Raw genomic sequence first — 24017 nt, forward strand, 5'->3', positions numbered from 1 at the left:
ATTTCCAGTCCCTGAAGGGCTCGTTCTCAGCCTCTGTGACAGGAGTGAGGGTGAACACCCCACAAGGGGACACTAAATGTCCTGTCACTTCTGCTGCAAGGAGAGGAAAGTATATTCACTGTGTTGCAGGGTCTGGCTGCAGCTCCCAGGTACTGCTGAAACTGGGTTTTACAGGGCTGCTGCAACTGTGCAGCCTGCCCCACACCTGGGCACCACAGCAGGGCTGGGAGGAGCCATGGATGCAGCCTTGGTGACAATGGGGCTGTCTCTGGCAAAGAGACAGGGTGGCCCCAGCAATACCATGTGAGCTTCAGGGGCTGTCTTCTCCCCCCTGTTTGATAGCCCTGCTCTCAGCCTTCACCAAGACAGCAAAAATACTCCATAAGGCCAGGCATGCACCAGGAGGTGAGTCCTGGAGGGAGGAGGAATGGTCTTTGGAAGGTACAGGAGTGGTGTCTCAGGAGGGGAGGAATAGGGAAAGGATGAAGATCTGTATTCCTCAGCTCTCTGTGCCAATTGCCCCCATGAGTGCAGCCTACACCTCTGCCAGCACCTGATCCTGCCATGGGTGACACTGTGGGGATGGCTTTTTCCCCTGTGCTCACTGGCTCTCCCCTCTCCGTCAGCGCTTCTTCTGCTGCCACCACCACTCCCACCAGCACAGGTAACATAAACCATCTCATTCCTTCACTTTGGGCAAGCAAAATTCAGCATTGCCTTCATGGCCTGCCAGCTGGGGAGGGTGGGTTTGCTGCAGCAGGTAACCTGCACACTCGAGGTCCCTGGAGAAAAGTGGGAGACAGAGTTTGCCACCCTCTGAATCAACAGAGATCCAAATCGCACGTGCTGGGCTTATGCTGCTGGCACATCTTTCACTGCAAGGCTGCTTGTTTGTTTGTCAATGAATGATGAATTTTTATTGTCTCCTGAGCACATGAACTATCACATCTGTACCCAGGACAAGGAGCACTGTATCTCCTGGGCGTGCATGGCCCCCAGTGCTGACCAAGCAGTGCATGGGATGGGAGATAAGCACTGCCCTGCTGCTGGGACCCTGCACTGTGCACCTGCTTCTTGCCCAGGGCTGCAAGGCAGGGCAGCCACGTAACAGCAGGATGTGTTATTCCCTTGGCTGTGGGCAGGGACACTGGTCTCATCCCTAGGGAGGAGAACTCCCCTGCAGCTTGTCCTGGGAGTGGGGAGCAGAGCAACTCCTGCCTGAACAGGATGGAGCAGTGAGGAAAGGACTGCCACAAAAGCACTCAAGGCATCATCAGTGTTTGAGGTGCAGCTGCTGCAATCCTGCCCAGCAGCTGGGCTGGCTGCTGCAGTTTTGGATGATCCAGGCTGTGTAATAATACCTGACAACATCCTACTGCCATCAGCCTTTGTCATTCCAGTGTGTCCAATGGACTCGTGGTAGCTCGTGGCTGTTGGGAATGGCGTATTGGATGTATTTGCTGGGTGAAACCTTTCAAGTGTTTCCAAGTATTAGTTGCTGCAAATACAGCAGTGTGGGAAGGTGGGGTGAATGCCTAGGTCAGGCATGTACTTGGGGTTTGGGCTTCCCATGTGGAGGAGCATTCCTGGTTTGGGAAGACTGGAGACACTGTTTGCTTCTTGGGCAGGTATTTAATGCATGTTAGGATTAGGCAACTGTCTTTTCCTTTCAGGTGCTGAGGTGTTAAGAGGGAGAAGTGTGTGGGTGAGTGTAAATCAGCTCTGTGCAGGGAGAGCTGCCTGTTTATACCAGGGGATTTAGGCTTCCAGACATTTAATTTCTGGTAACTGTACTTCAGCTTGTTGAAACATTTCAGTTTTGAAAAGCCTCTTGTGGATAATGAGCCTACAGGGAGGCACTGCTCCCAGGGAGCCTCAGACTGGGGAGCAGGGGTGGATGTGGGCCTCATGTTAGCAATTAATGAGCAAGTAGGTAGCCAGCATTTGCAAGAAGAATCTGGGAGAGAGGGGAATAAAACAAAGCGAGAGGGAGAGATTTTGTTGCCTCTGTTGAAACCAAGATCAAGCACAGCTCACCTATGCTTAAAATGTCCCATGTGATATGTCACGGGGTGAGGGGTCAGAGAGGGTGAGGCTGGGGGATGTAGGAGATGGTTCTGCTTTGAGGTCTGGGGTCTGCCTGGAGAAGACTCTGGGAGGGCTCTGCCAGACCCAGTAGGAACCTTTAATGATCCTCCCAAAGCTGTCCCAACAAAGGAGGAGAGGTTTGGTGTGACCCACTCCCTGTGCCCTGGTTCAGGGGGCTCGTGCTGGAGAGTGCCCACCTCGTCTGCTAACCAGGATGAGAAATTTCCCTGCTGAGTACCTGGATTCACAGTTTGATATGTCACGGGTTCCTTCCTGCCCAGGTCCTGGGACACAAGGCTCCTACTGGGGCTGGCAGAGCCATTCCAGAGCTGGCTGTGGGGCACAAGCCTTCTCCAGGCAGATCTCCAAGCAGAACCATCCCAGTGGGTGTCACCAGTGGGTAAATGGGCAGGAGAAAGGACCACTGGTAAATGGACACGAGGGGGAATGGGAGGAATCCTTACACCACAGAGCTGTGTGGTGGCCCTTTCTGATGAGCCATGGAGACCAAGCTCCTGCTGAAAAATGTTAGTCACAGTCCTGCCTGGCCTCTGCTCCCCACTCACACCTTGTGTGAGTGGCCTGTTAATTATTACAAGGGAAATGATGAAGGCCAATGTGCATTTAAGTCCAGCGTGAGGGAGAAAACCATCAGTTTGCTCAGAGCCATGAGCCAGCAGACCACAGCCACCACGGAGCTGCCTGGGCTGCCAGGGGACAAGGCAGCAGCCTTTGCAGTGGCAGACATCGTCGTGGTGGTTCTGTACTTTGCCTTTATCCTCGCTGTTGGGATATGGGTGAGTCCCTGAGGGGGCTGGGTTTGGGTCTGCCTGAGCCAGAGAGGCTTTGATGCTCCCTGGACTCCTCAAAGGGGTTTGCCTGTAAATGGCATCCTCTGCACAGCTTCTCCCAGGGCCTATGGAGCAAATTTGGGGGTGACAGGAATCCTTCTGTGAGCCTTCAGTTCCATCTCACACGGGGACAACCGTGGGATCACTCCCTGGATGTTGTTCTGGGAATGATGCTTGGCTCCTGTGCTGCAGAGCAGTCTCACATCTGGGTGTGGACAGGCAGGAGACAAAAGAAAAGCCATGGTTGTGCTGGAGAAGACTAAAATGGGACCTGAAAAACTTTGGAAAGATTGTTGCTAATGATTTGTTTGTGTTGTTTGGCGAAGGCCTCTGTCACAGCCACCTACTGTGTTCTGCTTGGCTGAGCTGTTTTTTCTTTCCCAGTTGGTACATCCAGGGAGAAGTCATTAAGCAGGGACAAGCAGCTTCTTTCCAAAGCATGACTGTCAGAAGCCTGTACAAAAAGGGGCAGAAGCAGTGTGTAAAGCCTGGTATACTTAACAGATCCATAAGACTATTTTGGAGCTAGTGCTGAGGCCAGGCACAAAGGATTCTCCTGGCTTGGTCTGACTCAAGGAGGGTGAATGGAGGAAAACACTTTTTTCCTGTTCTTTTTCCTGTGCTTCCAGTCATCAGTACGAGCGAGCCGGGGCACTGTTGGAGGATATTTTCTGGCTGGACGATCCATGTCTTGGTGGCCTGTGAGTGAAATGCTTCCCTCTGTTTCTCATGGTTTGAAAGCAATTCCAGGTATGAGAGCAGGTCTGGCAAGGGGACCCAGCCTTTATATGTTCTGACTGTAGTCTTGAGATGGAGAGGACAGATGAAAGATCCATAAGGAATCATCCCACACATCTTTGCCAGTGGGCTGCAGCATGGAGCTGCCAGGCCAAAAGGGTAGCTCAGCACCTTCAGGGTTTTCCAGCTCCCAGTTTCTCTGCTAAAGTCAGCAATAAAAATGCTCCCATTGAAGAAAGTTGGGGAATGCTGGCTGCCTAGCTGGGTTGGAAACTTTTTGGCTTGAACTCACTCACCACTGATGTTCCCATGTCAAGAGAGCATTAGGTAATCTAGGAATGTGTTATCCAGTAAAGAACATTTAAGCACTGAATTAAAAATAATCCCTAATCTCAGGACTTTGAGCCCTCGCTATTTAGAGCAGAGTTGAGTTTATTGACTAACGATGTAAAGGATATAAACTTCAAACCACTGAAGTATAAATCTTCACTATGAAAGAAAAAATAATCTATTGAAGGCGCCTTTTCTTGGGAGTGAAAGGTACATATAAAGATAATTTAGAGTTGGAAAGGAGTAAAAACACCACAGGAATAAAGATTCTTCTCAGCCAATGCCAGACTCTAGAACCATATATCTCTCCAGTGAGTCGTGGGTAACGGAATGCACTTCTCAACCAAAACAGGTTTTTTCTTTTTTTCCTTTGGCTGTGCATTGCCCATAAATTCACTAGGCTAGATTTTCAGCCTCTTCCACCAGAGACACATACACCTCTCTAAAATCTGTCATTTCTTAAATGTTCTTTAAACTTCTGTCTCAGCCAAGTAACATTTAATGCAAAAGCTAAGTTTGATAGTTTTCTCTAATTAGGAGGGGAAAAATTAAAAGATACTAAAATTGAATATTTTTTCCTCAATCTTGTTCTTTTAAACAAGATTTCTGTTTTGGTTTTTTTTTTTTTTCTATTAAAAAAATCCCCCAGACAAATCCCAAAACATCCTCACTGCTTTTGGCTCCCACAACAGGTGGCTGCAGAGGCTGTTTGGTACAGGTCAGCTCTTGCCTCTTCTGAACTCTTTTAGGTTCAGAGCAACCTCTAATGCTGTTCACTTCCCAGATTTGTTTGTAAGAGCTAATTCCACTTCTGCAGCTCTCCTGCAGGCTCAGCTCCTTGTGGCCTTCACCTTGAGTACATGACTGGCTTATCTGCATTTTATTATTGTTTTTATGAGAGTGACAGGTTTCAGCTGTGCATTAAATAGCCTCAGCTAAGACCTGATATTAAATTGCAAGACATGGGGAGGCAGAGCAAGGGTCAGCAGGGTCAGAGATGGCACCTTACTCTCTGCCTAACAAGGGAATGGAGAAATCCACCGCGTTTCATGGACACTGAGGAATCTGTGGTGCCACCAGACTCCCTGCCCTCTGCTGTGCCCCTGTAACAGGTGTGCTCCTCAGAACCACTGGCAAAGTGAGCCCTGATTCTGAGATTAAGCTTTGCACTGGAGTGGGGGCAGTGGAAAGGAGCAGGAACATGCTTTAATATATAAAAATGTGGGGTTTTTGGAGGGGTGAAGGAAAACCCAATTCTGCGTCAGCACCCAGCTGCCTAAGCACAAGGAGATGAGATCCCGGGGAAAGAGACTTTCTGGGGTAAGTGCTTGGGTTGATAGAGATTCCTCAAAGTGACTGTTTTGGTTTTATCCCTGTGCCCTATTCCAGATTGGAGCCTCCCTGATGTCGACCGACGTGGGCAGTGGTTCATTCATCGGCCTGGCGGGCACGGCAGCAGCTGGGGGCATTGCTGTTGGGGGCTTTGAGTGGAATGTAAGTGCCAGTTCTGTTGCCAACTAAGATGTCACTGTTTACAAAGGGATTGGGGGTTTCTCTCCAAAATCAGGTGTTTAACAGTATCAGCAGCAACAAGTGCTCAACTCTCAGGAGAGAAGCCTGCAGACATTCCGACAGCCTTGGAAACATGAGATCTTTATTTTAGTTTAACTGGAATTCACTAGGATTAGTAGCTCTTTGGCCTTCCCAGTGGTGCATGGCCTTATTTTTAAGCTTTAGTCTTTACTTGTGAAGACTAAAATAAAAGATAATGAATGCTGGAAAGGTACTTGGGTAATCACAGGATTCTTCTGGGTGCAGGGAGCTGAAAAAAAAAGCAAAAAGAAGCAGCATGTGCTCCCACATTCACTGTAAATTCATGAAAATCAGCAACACTCTCTTCACCTGGCAGCTGCCAGAAGGTGGCACCTCTGGGGTGAACATCTGGGTGTGAAGGCAGGTCTCATTCTGCCCTGTTGAAGTGGTCTGGAAAATTGCCACTGACACCACACAAGAGCATGAAAACCAGGCCCTTGGTGTGTGGTGCTAATGAAATTTCTCAGCTGATGAGGAGTGGGATTAGTGCCAGCCTCACAAGAAGCATCACTCACCTAACTCTGAATCTCTTGCCTACCTCAGCAGAGAGCGTTAGTAGTGCCAAACACAGGCAGGGCCCACCAAAAGCTCTCTCCTGGGGTATGTTTTCATTGCAATGTTTTTTTCTAGACATTAAAGTCACCTTTAAATCTTTTGTGAAGAAAACAGAGACTGTGTTCAGCTTGGTGCGTGTAGGACATAATATTGCTGTACTCAAAGGAAATCTATTCAAGTCACTTTAGAAGCTCATGAAGACAAGACTGTGTTTCAGGGCAAATCCAACTTCATGAGTTCAGATTAATTTATTTCAGATTGGAAAGAGAACTTACATATACCATTACTCTCCTCCTGTGCCATGGGACATCATTCAGCTGGAGGGATCGTATGAGCATCTTTCACCACAGCCAGTCTGTGCCACTGCAGGAGCCATGGCTGCTCTCAATCAGTCACAATCTGTGCAACCCTGATCACAGGGATCAGGGTTTTTTCTGAAAACTTAAATAACTGATCAAAGTAAATGTAAGGATGAAAGATAATGGCTGGAGATAACCAGGAGGTGAGGTTTGATGATCCAATGGCTTTCATTTCCCTTTAAGTTCTCCTGTTTGGGCTTTTGCTGGGAATTGGAGAAGAAATACATGAGGAATGCCTTTATACTTTCCAAAAGACTCTTCACCTGTGGCAAAGCAACTAAAGTGCCTCTTTATCTACCAGTGACAGAAGCACATCTGCACCAGCCTGCAAGGAGAACATCCCAGCAGAGTCTTGCTGTTGATTATTTTTATGCTCCGCAGGGACAGTCTGCTGCCTCAGCCTCATCACTTGCTAATCGAGCAACAAACAGATGCTCCCATCCTGCTCTGAATCACTTAACTCTTCACTGCCACAGCATCAGTGGTTTTAAAGGCCACCAAATACACCACCATCTTTCAGAGAACCAGAGCAACAGCATACACCACCTTGCTCAAAAGACCAGGGGATGGAAGAGGAAGGGACACCCATGACAGAGAGAAATACAGGCCTTAGGAGGAGATCTTCAAAAGCTTTGGACTGAATTGTAATAATTCCTCCAGCTGCTGGCTCATCTTCTGAGCAGGGAGAAAAACAGTCTGCTTCTCCAATACATCACATGGCACTGTACCTTTCTTCTTTCTTAGGATGGCTACTGACAGAACAGGGGGAAAGCTGTTCTCATGTGTTGAATCCTGTGCCTTTATTCTCTGTCTCTAACAGGCCATCTGGCCACTGCTGGCTCTCGGCTGGATCTTCGTGCCAGTTTACATCGCAGCAGGAGTTGTCACCCTGCCTGAGTACCTGAAGAAGAGGTTTGGAGGGCAGAGGCTGCAAATCTACACGTCCGTGCTGTCCCTGATTCTCTATATATTCACCAGGATATCCGTATGTACCCAGCTGAACACCACCCTCGTGTCTAGGGCAGGGAGAGGGCATCCTCGTACAAGGCAGGGCTGCTCAGAGAGAGCTCCTTGAAAGGACCAGCCCTGCTCCCAGGAGCAGCTGCAGTGTGTTAGTGTGCTGCTCTTGCCTCTGTATTGATCATGGAGACCTTTCCTAAGAGAGAGACAGAGCCCTCATTAAACAGCAATGCACAGTGAGAACTTTACAGGGATGTGCAACTAATTACTAAACAGTGTAAGTACCCTGGGCTGTCTGCCTGCTTTTCCTCTTCTATCACATCAAACCTTAGGCATCAGAGATAGAGGAAGGGCTGCATTACCCCATGAGAAAATCTGTCTGGCTGCACCTTGTAGAGATGAAATTCTCTTAAATTATCATAAACCTGCTGTTGTGCTTGTAGTTGAGTTTTCAGCATTAGGTATTTTATGGTTGTTCCTCTTTCTTTTTTACTTGTGTTGCACAAAAAGGGTACAGTGAAAGGGAGGTAGGTTCTGGTTTAAGACAAAATGCAGCATCTTTTCTGAATTGCTTGTAGCATTGTACCCTGCTGGTAACCAAAACCCAGTGCACTGGGTATACTGAGTATTTCCTCCTTTTAAATGTCATTCACAAAGAAACAGAAGTTACGCTGAGATATTTGCTAAGAACTACCTGTGCCCTTGGAGGGAGAGGAGTGTATTTGAGAGTCCATTTCAGGGACTGAAGATGTCAGTCTTTTGTCTCCAGCTGATTATTCCAAGGTCAGTACAAGCCAGTTTTCACTAGACCCTTCTGAAATATTCAGATGTCAAATTGCCTTGGGAGACACTGACTGGAGATAAAACACTCATGTGGCTTCAAGGTCCTTCTCCCAGGCTTATTATGTCTTAGCTCCTGGGAGGGGCATTGAGAGGAGTTCCAGGCTGTGGGATAGATTCCCCCCTCTAATGGGCAGCTCTCGGTCATGTCACCCAGTGCTCTCACCACTGCCTCCAGCTTTTCTCTGTGGGACCAGAGCACAGCCCTGGGTGACAGAGTGAGTGAGGTCTTGCAAAAAGGCACTTAAAGCCTCTTTACCTGTGAGGGATAAATGGCAACTCTCTCCTGCAGCAGCCCACAGTGAGCACAGCCACACAGAAAAGGTATGAAACAGAGCTGTCTTTCAGAGTGACCTTCAGCAGAGCAGCATTTGCCAGTGCTTTTCAGAGCAGGACCCTGGCCCCCATCACTGCTGTTTCATCTCAGTGGTTTCTCCTCTGTGCAGCCAATTCACGCGTGGCTGACGGATGTGGCTGGGGGAGTTTATGGCCATGACAGGTGCTTTCTATTAAGCAGAGCTATTGTTTGTGGAGAGCTCATTTAGTGGCTGGCTGGACAGCAGGCACTTGGTTACAAGAAGGATTTTTCTCCCTGTGCTTTCTGCCCAAACATAGGTCAACAACCAGGGCACTGCAGAGTCTTCTTGGCTTGCAAAGAAAACAAAGATATCAATAAACAGTGTTGTCAGAGGACTGATCCTGCATGGCTACAGAGGTGGTTGTGTTTCCTGCTGGGCAGCCAAACCCCAGAAGGGGCAGGGATTCCTGTGGAGTATTGGCTGTGCCTGTCATGTCTCAGGCCCACAGAGGTCAGGGGTTGCACTGGCTGCTTGCTTTTAAGGTGCTCATTTCAGATACAGCAAATGGAATTCTTGCCCCATCCCTTCTCTCTCCCTTGGCAAAGGTTTTCACCCGTATCTCACCCCATACCACACTCACAGGTGTCCTTCCACCATACTTTCCCAGCACAAACATCTCCCATAACACCTTCTGCAATTTTGAATGATGTTATCTGTGTAATTCCAGCTTTCATCCGGTTTCTGGTGTCACTCTGCCGGAAGATCCAAACAAAACACAGCTGATGGGACTTTCTGTATTTCTAGTGAGGTCCTCAGCAGGTATAATCTGTTTTTCTGGAGTCACTCTAATGTGCTGAACTGCATGAACAGAAAAACGACCTATTGACCTTCTCAGATAAACCAATCATGATACAAGACATCAGTGACTCTTTAGGAGTCTTTCAAGAGGGAGTGTCTCTGGAGGCCACCAAGAGGCAGCCCTGGGAAGAACAAGGTTTCTGCTATCTCCCCCTCTTTCCCTCCTGTGTCTGCCTGTGGATACATGGGCTCTGCTATCCAGGGATGTGTTCACAGTCACCAAAAGAAGTGACAGCTCACACCAGTCCTTCTCTGTGCCAGCCAGGTTTCTATGCCTCAATATGATCTTTATTTTGATGACTTTTTAGTCCCTTGGCATAGCACCTTCATTTTCACCCTGCTGCTCTCCCAGATCCTGGAAGCTCTGACCTGGAGGAAAGTTTTTCCTTACAGCAAAACAAGGTTCAGAGCCAAGAGTCCCAACAGCTCTTCTCCTCCCCTTCCAGTTCACCTTGCTGGTGTCCTCCCCTGTCAGTGCTTTCAGCCGCAGAAGGCTGCAGGCTGCTTTATTAGATTTCACTTGCACGGAGCACTACTAACACCAGACTGCCCTTGGTATTTTTATTCCAGACAGACATTTTTGCTGGAGCATTGTTCATCCAAACTGCTTTGGGCTGGAACCTCTACTTGTCCACTGTGGTCCTGCTAGCAGTGACTGCTGTCTACACCATAGCTGGTAAATAGCTGGTTTTAAAGGACACATTATAAACTGGAGCCTAGGACATAAGTTTCCCATTTCCTACAGAGGGGAAAGAGTATTCGGGTGCTGGTCTGAGGGAAAGATTGCCCCAGTTGCTGGTAGTACCTGCCTTGTCACTCCCAGCTGTTGGAGACCTTTAACTCTTCCCCTCTCCCGTCTTGGCCCACGGGAAAGTGGTAAAGGGGGAACATTACTGTTTTCAGAGGATTTTCTAACACTGCACAAGACTCTGGACTCCCTCTGTGCAGGAAGTTACCACTGCCCATATTTGCTATTTTGTTCCCTTTCTGCAAAATTAGCAACTTTAGCTGTTAAGATGCTGAGCTGCCTCCAAGTTGTCTCATGAACATGGAAAACCTTCCACACTGTTCCTCATGGGAGGGCTTGTGACAGCTGTGGGCTCCAGAGGACCTGCTCAGTGCCAGCTTCTCCCAGTGGGTGTGTCCTGAAATCCCAGGGCTGGGGCTAAAGAAAGCTTTTTTCCAGGTGAGGTCCCTGTTTCCCTGTGCAGGGTGATACACTGACTGCCGTCTCTGGTTCTCCTGGCAGGGGGTTTGACTGCTGTGATTTACACAGACGTGCTGCAGACCCTGATCATGGTGCTGGGAGCTTTGGTCCTCATGTTCATAGGTAAGGGGAGCCTGCAGTGGCACCACACAGCACTTTAGTGGTCCCAAGGCCACTAGACCTTAGCAGGGTGCCTCACCCTTTCATGTGTGGTGCAGAAATGAGTTTGAACCACTCACAGAAGTGGTGCCAGCACAAGTCTCCTTCTCCAAGCCATCATACTTTCTTCATCCATTGCACTAACTGTACGGAGGTGAGGCTCTGGTTATCTTCACCTCACTGGAGTTACCAAAGAACTTTGGAACATCACATTCTCAGAGCCAAATTCAGCTCTCATTAAGCCCATGTCAATTCAGAGTAACCCTGCTGACTTCCAGTGTTGACTTTTGGAGTTCATGTGGGTGCAACTGAGTGTTATAAAAAAATAAGAAGCAACAAGGAAATTACAATAATCAGTCTTTGTTTTAAGCCTTCTTGGCAAACAGAAATATCTAAACTAGGTATATAATATTTTTCATGTTATAATTTCCTGCTCTAGCTTTTGGAGGGTGTATAAGTAAAAACTAGATGCTGATGACATTGCAGGGACTAGGATTGTGGAGGTTTTCCTGCATTGATCCTCTTCCAGAATGTACTGTTTAAACCACAAGGACTCTGGGCAAAATCCAGCTGACTTCTGTAGAAACTTTGACTGCAAAAAGCAAGGGTGGAATGAAAAGTAAAAGAAATAAGAGGAAGATAAAAGAAAAGTAATCACGAGACTGATTAGATAATAACTATGCATGATGCAACAGTCCTTAAATCAGTGGCATTTTCTTTACAGGATTTGAAAAGGTTGGCTGGTATGAAGGACTTAAGGAGAAATACAGCGCAGCAATACCAAAGATCACGGTCCCAAACACAGACTGTCACCTCCCACGTGCAGATGCCTTTCATTTGTTCAGGGATCCCATCACAGGAGACCTTCCCTGGCCTGGCCTTGTATTTGGTCTCACTGTGGTGGCTCTTTGGTGCTGGTGCACTGACCAGGTAAACAAAATCTTTCTCTCAGCAGACAAACCACCACAGTGTTATTTTCAGTCCATTCCTCAGTCTGTGGATCTGTAAGCTGAAAAATCACTCTGCCTCAGTGTGCAGGAGTTGCTACTTTTTTTTACTGGTCTAGACCAGAATGTCTCACTCCTTCCACCTTCTCAGCAAGCTGCTAATTTTATGCACTTCTTAGTGCAGTGAGAACAGGTTGTTTTCATCCATCTTTATCCCACTGTGGGCTGGTGAGTACTGGGAGTCTTCACGCAGTTAGCATGACAAGGATATAAAAATGTGAATCTGGAGCTGGCTGTGCTGTGACCTTGAGTAGACCTCCAGACAATATTCCTCCATTCATATTCCCAGATGTCTCATGTCCCTTATTACCTTTCAAACTACAAACAAGGAAGGCTGAGTGTGTTCCTCGAGACATGGTGCTGCTGTACTTTCAGGTGGGATAATTATGAAACCTCACCATTGAACTTTTACCAAAACACCCACAGTCTGCTTCACTCCGTGTCTCTTGCTGCCATACAGCTGCTGTCTCCAGCCCTCAAGGTGGCTTCATTTCAGTCAAGGGTGAAATTATTCCTGTAAAGGAAATTTCCACGCTGCCCTCTCCTGTAGCCTGTGGACTGAGCTCTGAGTGGTGGCAGCAGGCTGCAGTCAGTGAGGTGGGAAAGTTGTCCTTGGCATGAAAAACACCCTGGGATCCTGCGGGATGAAAGTCATCCCTGAGAAGCAGAGGCAGAGAGAATGGATCCTGCTCTCTCTGCTGTGCTTCTGCTTCATTCTCTGCTCCCTTTCTGCACTGGTTGCAGGTGATGGTCCAGAGGTCCCTTTCTGCCAAGAACCTCTCCCATGCCAAAGGTGGATCAGTGCTGGCAGGATATCTGAAACTCTTCCCTGTGTTTTTCCTTGTCATGCCAGGAATGATCAGCAGAGCTCTTTTCCCAGGTAAGCTTTCCCATCTTCCTTGACACAGGGCTCCATACCTGCTGTGGCCACTAATCCCACACAGGTCTGCCAGCACTTGTACGTCCTAGAGACTGCTGTCCTGCAGGCATGTTCATAGAGATTCCTGTTGCACCACGGTGTTCCCAAGCCCTCCCTTCACCTCCAGTTCTCCCACAGTGGCAGAAATCCCCGGGAGTAGCCATAAGGGGCATACTTTGCCATTGGGGGCATGCTGTGGACATTGTATTCATCTGTCTGTCTGGAGGGAGTCAGTGAAATTAAATTCATGGAGCACTGAGGTTGTCCTTCAGATACTATGGATTGCATCCATTAGGTATTTTGGAATGTTTTAGCAAACTCCCACACAGATTCATTTAGGACCTGGTGGATTAGGCTAAACCAGCATCCCTTAAGTCCCAAGGAGCTCTCTTTGCTGGTTTCTCCAGAGCCTTCTCCTTTCCAGGAAGAATCAGTTGGTTAGAAGGACCACTCCCAGAGGAAAGAGTCTATTTCCCACATTTTCTAAATAGTGAGCCTCCAGCATCCCTGGGAACCCAGCTGACAGCTTCATGGAAACAGTCCAGTTCCCACAAGTGACAAATCATCAAGGATTACAGTTATGCAACACCCAGAAGAGTTTCAGCTGTATCCTGAGCAGAATTTGAAAATGTCATCTCAAAGTTTCACCTCTATTATATGATATAAAGCATTATCCAGCTCCACCCATTGTAGCTGTATTCCACCTCTGAATTTGTATGAAACTGCACAAGGCATCAGGATTTGTTCACTTGATCTGCACAACCTATGGCTCAGTGGGGTTTGCACTGACTCCTTGTTGTTTCCCTGTGTTCCCCAGATGAAGTGGCCTGCGTGGACCCAGAGGTCTGCAAAAGGATCTGTGGAGCTGCTGTAGGTTGTTCCAACATTGCCTACCCCAAACTGGTCATTGAACTCATGCCTGACGGTGAGGAACACCTTTGTGGGGCTGGGCTTGAGCCAGGCTCTGCACGGGGGGATCCGGCTACCCTCACCCATCCTAAAGATGTGGAAATCTCACTGCAGATACCAGAGAGCAGGATGGAAAAAACAGCACTCAGAGGTCCAAGGCTCAGTCCTGATTCCCCTTCTGTGTTTGTCTCCCGCAGGGCTCCGGGGTTTGATGATTGCGGTGATGATGGCAGCCTTGATGAGTTCCCTCACCTCCGTTTTCAACAGCAGCAGCACCCTCTTCGTGGTGGACATCTGGCAGCGCGTCCGCAGGCAGGCCTCCGAGCAGGAGCTGATGATTGTGGGCAGGTCCTTGCATTTATTTATGTCTCGTTCCTCTCATCATCTGTTCTGAGAGCAGTTTTTACATCCCCGAGGCTGGACTTACTGAGAAAAATCTGGTGCCAGCTTGGGAAAGAGCGTTGTGTTTTCCAGCTTTATCTTGGATAGGCCTGGTCAAGGAGAAACTCTGAGTGTTCCACTGAGCTAAGCAGATAATTGTCTCTCTTCTCTCTAAACTTATTATAAATACTGCTTTAAATGTAACTTTTAGAAAAGCCAAAAGTGCTCTTGAGTCATTGTCACCAGAGGTCTATAAAAATGTTATTTTTGCATCAGACAGGAGTGATATGTTGCAATTACTTCTTTTTTTTCTAATAATTTTTTCTTCAGGGAAAAGTGCAGAGCTGAGCCTCCCAGCTCTGTCTCTGTGATAAGTTATAGTGTCCTCTGCAGATGAGCTTTGGTGCTGTGTTCTATCAGGGGCATATAAAGTTCTCCTCCAGACAGGGGAATTTAGGCTGCATTCAGTGTGGAGGTTTTGCTCTCCAGTCATGAGCATTAAGGTCTATACTTTGCTGAGACGTGGCTGAATCTGCAGGCAAACTCACACTTCACCATGGCAGAGTGGGTAGAGGACAAGGACCTCTTGTTCAGCACTATGGACAAACCTCTGTGGCACAGAGTGCAAAGGCAGAGGAAGGTTACAATATTCACCTGAGACCCCAAACACAATTCTAATAAGTAGCAAACGAGTTAGAATTTGGCAAAGGCAAGAGACTGAGTACATTACCTGCCTGGAAAGGTGGCAGAAAGATTGCTTTCACAAGCTACCAGCTCCCACTTTCTGTCATATCCAAGAGCAAGGTCACTGAAGGCCATGTCACACTTTAGGACACACCGGGCTCACATCAGGAAAACAATTTTCTCTTTTCCTGTGTACACAAGGAAAAGTTCCTGAGAGTGATCTGTGGATTTTTTTCTTAGAAAATTCCAAGAGAAACTGGGAGTGTGTTTTGCTGAAAATCTACCTACAGAGTTAATACAATTTTATCCTTCTCTTTCAGAGTCTTCACCCTCATCCTTGTGGTCATCAGCATTCTCTGGATCCCAATGGTTCAGTCAGCCAACAGTGGAAAGCTCTTTGACTACATTCAGTCCATAGGCAGCTATCTGAGCCCACCAATTGCAGCCCTCTTCATCTTGGCAATCTTCTGCAAGAGGGTCAATGAGCCTGTAAGTGAAGTGTCAACAGCCAATTGATACATGTATTTAATTTGATAAAATAAACAGATATCTCTTCCCTCAGTACTTAGCCTTTGAGACTGTTTAAACTCAGAGCCAGTCCAGCTCAGGAGAGACAATGAGACAGCCTTTCCTGGCATGCCTTAGTGGATCTCCAGTCTCCAGTGGGTGTGGGTTTGCTTCTAAGAAGTCACTGCAAGTGGTACTTTTTGGCAGTCCCATTTGAAAGCATGAAAGGGAAGTTTTTCTGCCATTTAGGGATGACGCGTCAAAGACTCATTGGAGGAGTGTTGTTAGGAGGAGATTCTTGCACTGTTTCTGCTCTGTGTGCTCCATGTTCAAGGGCAATGAGAGAAAATGAGGATTTTTTCCTGAAAAAATTCTCCTTTGATGCACCTCAGTGTGGATTTCCATCAGGTGTAAAAAAGTCTTGGGAAAGAGGCAGAGGAGAGGGAGAGCTACAACCAGAGGTAATTTGCAGTGACCTTTTCTCTGTGCTTGCCTTTTCTCAGGGTGCTTTCTGGGGCCTCATGGCTGGCTTTGTTGTTGGTCTGGTTCGGATGATCATGGAGTTTAGTTATAGTGCCCCGTCCTGTGGGGAGGAGGACAAGAGACCAGCTGTGCTAAAGGACGTGCACTACCTCTACTTTGCCCTCATCCTCTTTGCCCTCACTGCCATTGTCATCATCCTCATCAGCCTCTGCACCCCAGCGATACCTGAAGAAAAGGTAAGTGCCTTGCAGCATCACCCTTTTCCCAGAGCCCCTGTTTGGATACCAAAATCCCTGAGATCTGCCCTTTCCTGCTCCTGTAGTGGCTAGGAAATGGTGTGTAATGCATATGCTGCCAGGAATCCCTTGCTCCTCAGCTCTCTCTATTCCCCAGACCACAGAGTGTTAATGCTGCTGAGCACTGAGTGCTTCAAATTGAGTGTGAGTTCCCATGCTGTGCCCAGAGCTGGGCAGACACCACAGCCCATCATAACTGCTATGGAAAGAAAAGAAGAAGGGGAAGGAGATGAAATCACATTACAGAGCACTGCTGAGGAGGAATTAAATATATCTAATTGTAGCATCTAGCCTGCTTCAGCAGAGCCAGCATCAATCTTGGAGGCAAACAAGATTAATATCTTTTGCAACATGGGCATTTAGGAAAATAACATTTTGTCCCAATGTGATCTCAATTAAATTTAATAACTTTGAGGGAAGCGCAACTTTCTTTTACTTAGCACATTAAAGTGGTGCAGAGCTCGGAGGTTTTATATTACAAAACCTTAAAGCAGCTCTTCCCAGTCCCAAGGTTTAAAGCAGCTGCCAATATAACAAAAACTGCCATCTACCTCTCAGCAAAGGTTACTGGGTAGATTAAAAAGACCTATTTTTTCCTGTCTAACTGCATGAGAGAGAAAATACTGTGATGGCATCAATCTGTTGCTTCCTCATAACTTGAAAAGCATTAACCAGCTCCATCGATGTTTGATGGAATGTTATAGGTGTCAAAGAGACCCCGCTCCTGAAGATTACATGAAAGCAGGTGCTCAGATAGGGGAGAGGAGGGGGGAGAGAGGCTGGCTTTGTGTCTGCTTGGAGATAAACTCTCAGCTTTTATTAGCTATCAGAGGATCCACATGGGAGAGAGAAATACTGGCAAGGAGGCACCATTAGTTCTGCTGCTTACGTTGTTCATGACTGCTCAGGGGTGGCCAGATGGTTGCCAGCAATTAATTACTGTGGTTTAATGAGTTCCCACTTATCATCTGACCTGTGATAGCTAAACATGTGCAGTGCTCCCTGCCCACAGCAATAGCAAGATAAGATGCATTAACACAGCACTGGTGAACAGTGAGCATCAAACCAGCAGTTCAGGAGATGGAGAAACTGGCCCCAGCACCTCCAGGCTTTTTAGTCTGACCTCAGAGGTATGAAAACATTTCAAGTATCTTCCAGGAGGGGCATTTCAGCATGGACCCCAGTATAAAAGAATTAGAGAAAGAGAGCTTATGATCTTGGATTCCCCAGGGGAGATTTTCAGTGGTATTTCTACTGAAATGTGTGAGTTTTTAGGTGCTGGATGTAAGTGACCTTATTTAACACATTCTTCAAAGATCCAGGGGGATGGTCAGGCAGGGCAGGATTCTGTCTGAAGCAGCTGTGTGCAGTTATCCCAGAGGAACAAAGGATGAGAAGTGGTGGCTGCCCTGCCTCAGGTACCTCTGGAGAGCTAGGGAGGGAGGAGAGCTTGCTGAAGGGCAGCTCTGGCCAGGAACTAACATCAGCTGGGCTTTTTGGGCTAAATTTTTTCAATAGAGATGCTCAGGATACCCTTTTGGTATGCCATGGACCCCTGGCATACCTGGATAGTGCTGAGCTCTGTGCTTGACCCCTGTGTAAGAGATTCTGTTGTAGAAAATGAATGAGAATTAATGATACTGCCTGAGGCACTGAAAGGCTGGACACAGAGACCCAGATCAATCATCTGGTATTTGTGATGACCATCCCATGTGCCCCCTGCCCCTCAGTATGTTCTCACCACAAGGAAAATGGGATGGACAGCCAGGAAATTCATGCCACTAAGCAGTAGCTCATCCCCTCTTTCCATAGCTCAGTAGGAATGGGAGAGTCTGTCCTCATTTCCTTTTGTCTGATTCCATTCAATTTCTACTATTTATCCCCGATTTCAGCAGGAAAGATCTGCCCTTGTTCCTCAGAGAACAGCCAAAGGAAGGTGTGGGGTTTAACTGAAGTAGGAGACAAAACTGATGGGTTTCTGCCTGGCAGGAATCTGAGTGGGCAACACTGGGACCAAAATTTTTCATTTTCCTGCGTCAGATTCAGCCCAGGCTTTCCCTAGACATGAGCAGAGGTGTGGGTTTGGACCATCACTTCTGATGACATGGTTTCTCATGGTTTGCCCCCTCATCTCCAGCTAGTCTGTGGCTGTGCTGTGCTGGCTCAGGCACAGAAATGTTTGGGGAAGGAAGGGCAGGAGGTGGAGGTCAGGGTGAATGTGCCAGGCTCTGACTGTCTGGGTAGAAAGTGGCACTTGGTCTTTGTGTTTGGCCATTACTGACTTGGCATGCACGTGGGCAAACCTGTGGTGAAGAGCCTGAGTGTCCCTGTGACAGTGGCTGTGAGGGGGACACTGTGCTGGGTGTCCTGCATGAGGACCTCTGGAGCTCTGGTGCTTCCTGGTTAATCAATTCCCTTCCTGAGCCTCGGGTGTTTCTCCCTAAGACTCACATGGGGCTGGTTCTGCTCATCTTTAACTGCAGTGCTTGGGGATGGAATGATGAAAGACATGGTACAAGAGCTAGGAATTGTGTAATTTGTTTTGTCAAGCAAAAAGAGTAGAAAAACAAGCCAGCAAAGACAAAGCTGAGGAAATACAGTGATAGATCGTACCTCAGCAGATGTAAATCACCATAGCTCCATTGCCTTCAAAGACCAGGAACAGCTGTTGAGCACAGTTATGTCACTTTGCACCAGCTGAGAATCTACACTGGACAACTTTAAATATTGAATCTCAATGCTTTTGAGATAGTAAATGGGCAAAAGGAGAAAAGAGATTTGTATCTGATGTTAGAGTGGTAGAGCTAATGTTCCTGGCTTTAAATGAATTACAATCTGAGAACTGCAAGCTGTAGCATTTTCTCCTGCTGTTTTGGACACTCTCCCATCCCTGTGGTGATTGATGCTGTGCTGGAAAACAAGTATGCAAGGAATTTGTTTGGTATGCTCCAGAGTTCATATGTCTTCATTGTAGGTAGTCCATATTGTGTCACGCCGTCCTTGAGAACCCTGCAAAAGAGCTTACAATTAAATTTGAGACTGTGAAGCTGAAACACAACTGTCAGGTGCCAGATGGCATTTTGGAACAGAAGGATTTATTCTAGTTTACAAACAACAAAAGGAAAACTTTGCTGAGTTCTTGCAAACTCCCTTGCCCAAGGAGACTGTGAGGGAGAAAAGGGAGGGGAAGAGCCCACAAAGCAGTGAATGCTGCACGAGCAGGCCAGCTCCCCAGGGGTCAGGGCTCACCCAGACTGGCTGATGGATTGGCAATTCCACCCCGTGTACTCTGGGCTTGGGATGTTCTCCCTGTGTCTCGAGGCATGGCTTCAGTGGCTCCTCTTGGTGCACAGCTTAGGAGGAGCACCAAGCCCTCCTGGGCTGGTCTGAGCCCACCCTGAGAGCTCTGAGGTGCTGCAGCTGGAGCTCCCAGAGCATCACTTGGTGGCACTGAGAGCCAGACACGCTCAGCTCTGTGGGTGCTGACAGGAGCAAGCTAAGGGGGGACACAGCTCCCCCAGCAGTGACTCTGCAGATGGGGGCAGAGCCACAGGGCTCCCCAGGACCCAGCACAAGGCTCCCTCCTGCTCCCCTGCCCTTGGACAGGGTGGTCTCAGGCAGCACTTCCAAGGTCCCAGTCAGTAAAGCTGACACAGCTCCCTGCAGGCAATTTGTAGCGAAGTATTTTCCTGCTTTCTCCAGGCACTGCCACCACCTGTCTTCCCTCCCTATCCCTTTGGGAGGCTGTGCCAGACAAGCCCAGCCAGCCCCGTGGAGGCCTCCATGGCCACACAGAGCTGCTGCTGTGCCCCCCAGCAGTGGCAAAGAGTAGAGAGGGGGATCTCGAGGGATGCAGCCAGCCCAAACCCACCCGAGCTCAAAGCTGCAGGGCTGGGGTGGAGCTCTCTAGGGTGGTGGTTTGCTTTATTGGCCATGGCAGCGGCACCAGCTCCTGGGTGGGTCAGAGGGGTGATGCCATGAGGTTGTCTGTGTCTGTGCTGCTTTCCATTGGGAATTGCATCCCTCTGGTGGAATCCAAGCCCCAGGTACGCCCCAGCTCTTGAAGATTTTGCTGCAATGTGCAGAGACAGTGGTTTAGTGACACATGAGAAGAGGAGAGAAAAGGAAAAAAGTTTTGGAACTCCTTTAGTACCCTGAAACTTTACTATGTTCCAGTGACATTTCCTAAGTGATTAAAAAAAAAAGAATCCCCGAGAAAGATGAGGATCATCAAATCAAAGCAATTTAGCACTTCATGACAAGAAAGATTAGCCCTGCCCAATGCTCATCTTGGTTGAAAATGATTTAAATAAAGCTATAAATCTTCTGGAAATTATGCAACATTCTGTGTCAGCTGAAAGCTTCTGCCTGAATTTGTGTGTGCAAAATTAAACTCACGTTACTTTGTAAGTGACCCGTTGGGGAGGTTCATTTCCATACGGGCAGAGCAGGGAGGCAGCTGCTCCTGGGGCACGTGTGTGACTTTGCCTGCCCTGCTGTCACCACGGCAGCCCTGCACTGTCCCCCCTGTGCCCCTCTGCCAGGCAGCGTGGGTGGAGGGCAGCCGCTGGAGCTGGCAGCTGCCTTTGGGAGGGATGGATGAGCCTGTCCCTGCTGCCTGGCCTGGCCAGGGCAGGGGTCAGGAAGAGCCACCGAGATCCTGGGCATGCCAAGGTCAGCCACAGCAGCAGCAAGCCTGGCTTAACCCCAAATCTCTGAGCCCTGGGGTGTGTGGCCCCCCAACAGCTGCCAAGGGGCCACTGAGGTTTGTGAGATCGATGTCTCCTGTGCACTCCCTGTGCTCCAGGGAGACTTTCAGGCTTGCTCTGGGATAAGAGTTCCAGAACCTGGGGATTTGTAAAGCAGACTGATTGTTCTTTGTGGCTTTCTGCAGAGACAGGCAATGTCTTGTACTGGCCCATCAGAGAAATCTGGAATTAAAAAAAAATCTTCTGAGAGCATAACAGCTGTTTGTGACTGATTGTATCCAGAGAGGGTGTATTGGCTTCTTTTTTGATTTATTTTTATTTATTTGACTTTATTACCCTTCCCTGTTGGAGGGCTGCCATTCTGGATGCAGACCATCACTATTTCAGATCAATCACATGAGCCTTGCTAATAGGAAGCTGCTTCTCCAATGTCTACTAAAGGGTTACTCCTCAGAGACAGGGACATACAAGTTCTTTTAAAAAATGGAAGGCGAGAAACCAGATTATTTCACATTTTTTTCTCAGATTTTCAACTCCACCTGGATGGTGCCAACCTTCTTACCCAGGGTGTGGGCACCTGTGCAGGAAGGAAGGGAGGGAAAGTGGGAGATCATCCCAACCGGGACTCAGCATCACCGTGGACCTGTGCCTGCCAGGGAGGGAGATGTCTGGGTGGTCACACCGGGACAGACAGGCAGTGACCACATTCTCTCTGTTCCACTTTGCAGCTGGACGGCCTCATGTGGTGGACCAGGCACAAAAAAGCACCTGCCATAAACCTGGAAAACAGTGAAGCAGCACAGCCCGACCCAGAACAGAGTGAGAAGGACCTGGTGGAAACTGCAGCTTCAGATGACAAGGAGGAGGCAGGTAGGGCTCTGTCTGTGCACAAACACCCTCACGTGCCTGGGAGTGCACGGCCAGGATCCCATAAAAATCCCCAAAGTGCATGAGGGGCCACCTGGTGCATTCATTGGAACTGGGGCTTGTATTTACACTTTTAAGGAGGTGACAAATGAAAGTTGTGGCTCTTGGTCCTCCCAACATACCTCCATGTCACATCCCTCTGAATGGCTCAGAAGAGCTGCCATCCCTGAAAAAAGAGCACCAAAATAGCAGCACAGTCTGAGGGGACCAAGAGACCCTGGGAGCAGACATGTGCACTTTGTAGATGCCCTAGAATGAACCCACAGGCCTCATTTTTCTCATTTCCATGATGCCAACAGGATCTTTTCATCTTCCCTTAGGATGCAAGCCATGGTTAAAACTCAGACCTTAAATAGCTCTGTGTCCTACCAGAGGTATTTAATAGGAAGGAAAGCAGAGCAAAATGAACTTAAGGAGTTGTCAAGAGACACAACAGTAGCAGGAGATGCTACATAGTCTAGTTATTTTCAGAATGGACAGAGCTTTATTCTGCAAATCTATTAAAAATGCAGTTTTCTGGTTTTTAGCTTAACTTTCGAAGGTTACAGAGCAGGAACATCAGAATAAAGAGGCACACAAGATTTCTTCACTTCTTCCATTTGCTGGTCAGTCCAAATGACACTGGAACCAATCACAGCCAGGCTAAATAGAAGTGAACATCTAAACAAGTCCCTTGCTTTTTTCTTCCCCTATAGAGTAAATTTGGGTTGAAGTTGAATGCAGTTGTTCAGCATTACTTCTTATTTCTTATCAATTCCTAGTTCACTTTACTAGCTCAGATTTTTATAAACAAATATCTTGGTATTTTGGTAATTAGCAAAGATGAGGAAGGAAATGTGAAACACAGCAGTTGACAGTTTAATGAGGGTTTTTTTTTTTTGAGTAACACCTTTTTTCAAGGCCCTATAACATCCTGTATTTCAAAAAAGGTTATATTTGGAAAGAACAGCGAGTGAAATACACACAGCACAGGACTGACAATTAAAACACACACTTCACCTGGCATGCCATGTGTAATAAACAAGCTGGGATCTCTCTAAATGGACCATCATGCTGTCAGGAATTTTAAAAGCGAATGGAATCTGGGTTCTGGAGGAGGGGGAAGAGGTTTGTTAATTAACTAATAAGTGAGTGGTGCAATCAACCCACTGCAATCAGGCTGTGCTGTACATAGTCTAGGGAGAAGGTTTTTCCTTCTTCTTCTCCTTCTCCCTCTCTTCCTTTTCCTCCTTTTCCTCTTTCCTTTTCCTCTTTCCCTTTCCTCTTTTCCTATTCCTTTTCTCCTATTTCTTCTCCTTTTCTTTCTGCTTCTCCTCCTTTTCTCCTTTCCCCTTTTCCTTTTCCCTTCTTCCATCATCTTGCATCTCCCATGCAAGGTCCCTCTCAAGCCCCACTCCAGACTGGCCACAGTGCACCTCCAAAAGACTGGGAGAGGGGAGGGAAGAGTCCCAGTAGATTCCAACAGCCACATTTTGGTCTCTTTCTTGCAGCAGCCAAACGTCCCTGGTGGAAAACGGTGTACATGTGGTTCTGTGGTCTGCCCACGGGCCCCACGCCCACCCTGTCCCAGGAGGAGAGAGCTGCCCTGGAGCACAGGCTCACCAGCATCGAGGAGGAGCCCCGGTGGAGGATTGTGTGTGATATTAGTGCCATTCTCCTGATGGCCACCAACATCTTCCTGTGGGCATATTTTGGCTGAGCTGGGGTCAAGAATGGCATGGCTTTGGTTGCTCTCATCTCCTGTCTAAGCTGGGAGCAGCAGGTGACAGAGCACACAGCCCTTCCCTGGAGGCACTGCTTGCTGGGAACGACTGTGGGGCTCAGTTTGTCCACGAGGGGTGGCCAAAACTCAGCACTGGTCACATCTGGGACACAGGGGACGTGTGGGATAGCATGTGGGACAAGTCAGAAGGTTTGGGGTCAAGTTTATGGGTGCAGAGCCAAAGCCTTTGCGAGGAGCAAAGGCTTTGGAAAGCCCAGCTGTGGCATGGCTGGGGCCTCTCTCAGGGCTGGCTTTGCACTGCTGGGCTTAGGGGAAGGAGATCTAAACACCAGCTGTGGATTTTTATATGGCCAAAATTCAGATTGGATCAGTTGGGGACCACTGAATTAACTCAGCGGTGACAACCATGGCTCCCACAGCCTCCCCACAACCTGTGTGAGACCCCTCTCACCCCACTCCACTCCACCCCACCCCACCCCTCCCCACCCCTCCTTGGCATCAGCAGTGGGTACAGGGGGCTTCTTCCTGCTCCCCAAGCCCCCCATTCTGCCCCCTGTGCTGCACGAGGGCTGGGCTTACCCCAGCCTGCCTGAGCCTGTTTGCTCACAGGGCTGATGCTGCCCCTTAACAGCATT

The 24017-nt window shown here is 48.2% G+C and overlaps 1 protein-coding gene across 1 annotated transcript; it reads left to right on the forward strand.

The window, feature by feature from the left end:
* Positions 1 to 3610: 3610 nt before the first annotated feature.
* On the forward strand, positions 3611 to 23358 carry SLC5A9 (solute carrier family 5 member 9). Its single transcript, XM_041483174.1, has 13 exons — positions 3611 to 3640; positions 5397 to 5501; positions 7335 to 7499; positions 10042 to 10147; positions 10721 to 10801; positions 11562 to 11767; positions 12589 to 12724; positions 13581 to 13688; positions 13870 to 14020; positions 15058 to 15226; positions 15748 to 15963; positions 21461 to 21602; positions 23150 to 23358. Exons 1-13 carry the CDS (start codon positions 3626 to 3628, stop codon positions 23356 to 23358), a joined length of 1809 nt encoding a protein of 602 aa, XP_041339108.1. The 5' UTR covers positions 3611 to 3625.
* The last annotated feature ends 659 nt before the right edge of the window (positions 23359 to 24017 follow it).

The sequence above is a fragment of the Pyrgilauda ruficollis genome, unplaced genomic scaffold, assembly GCF_017590135.1.
Source record: "Pyrgilauda ruficollis isolate IOZ18807 unplaced genomic scaffold, ASM1759013v1 scaffold6, whole genome shotgun sequence".
NCBI classification, from domain to species: domain Eukaryota; kingdom Metazoa; phylum Chordata; class Aves; order Passeriformes; family Passeridae; genus Pyrgilauda; species Pyrgilauda ruficollis.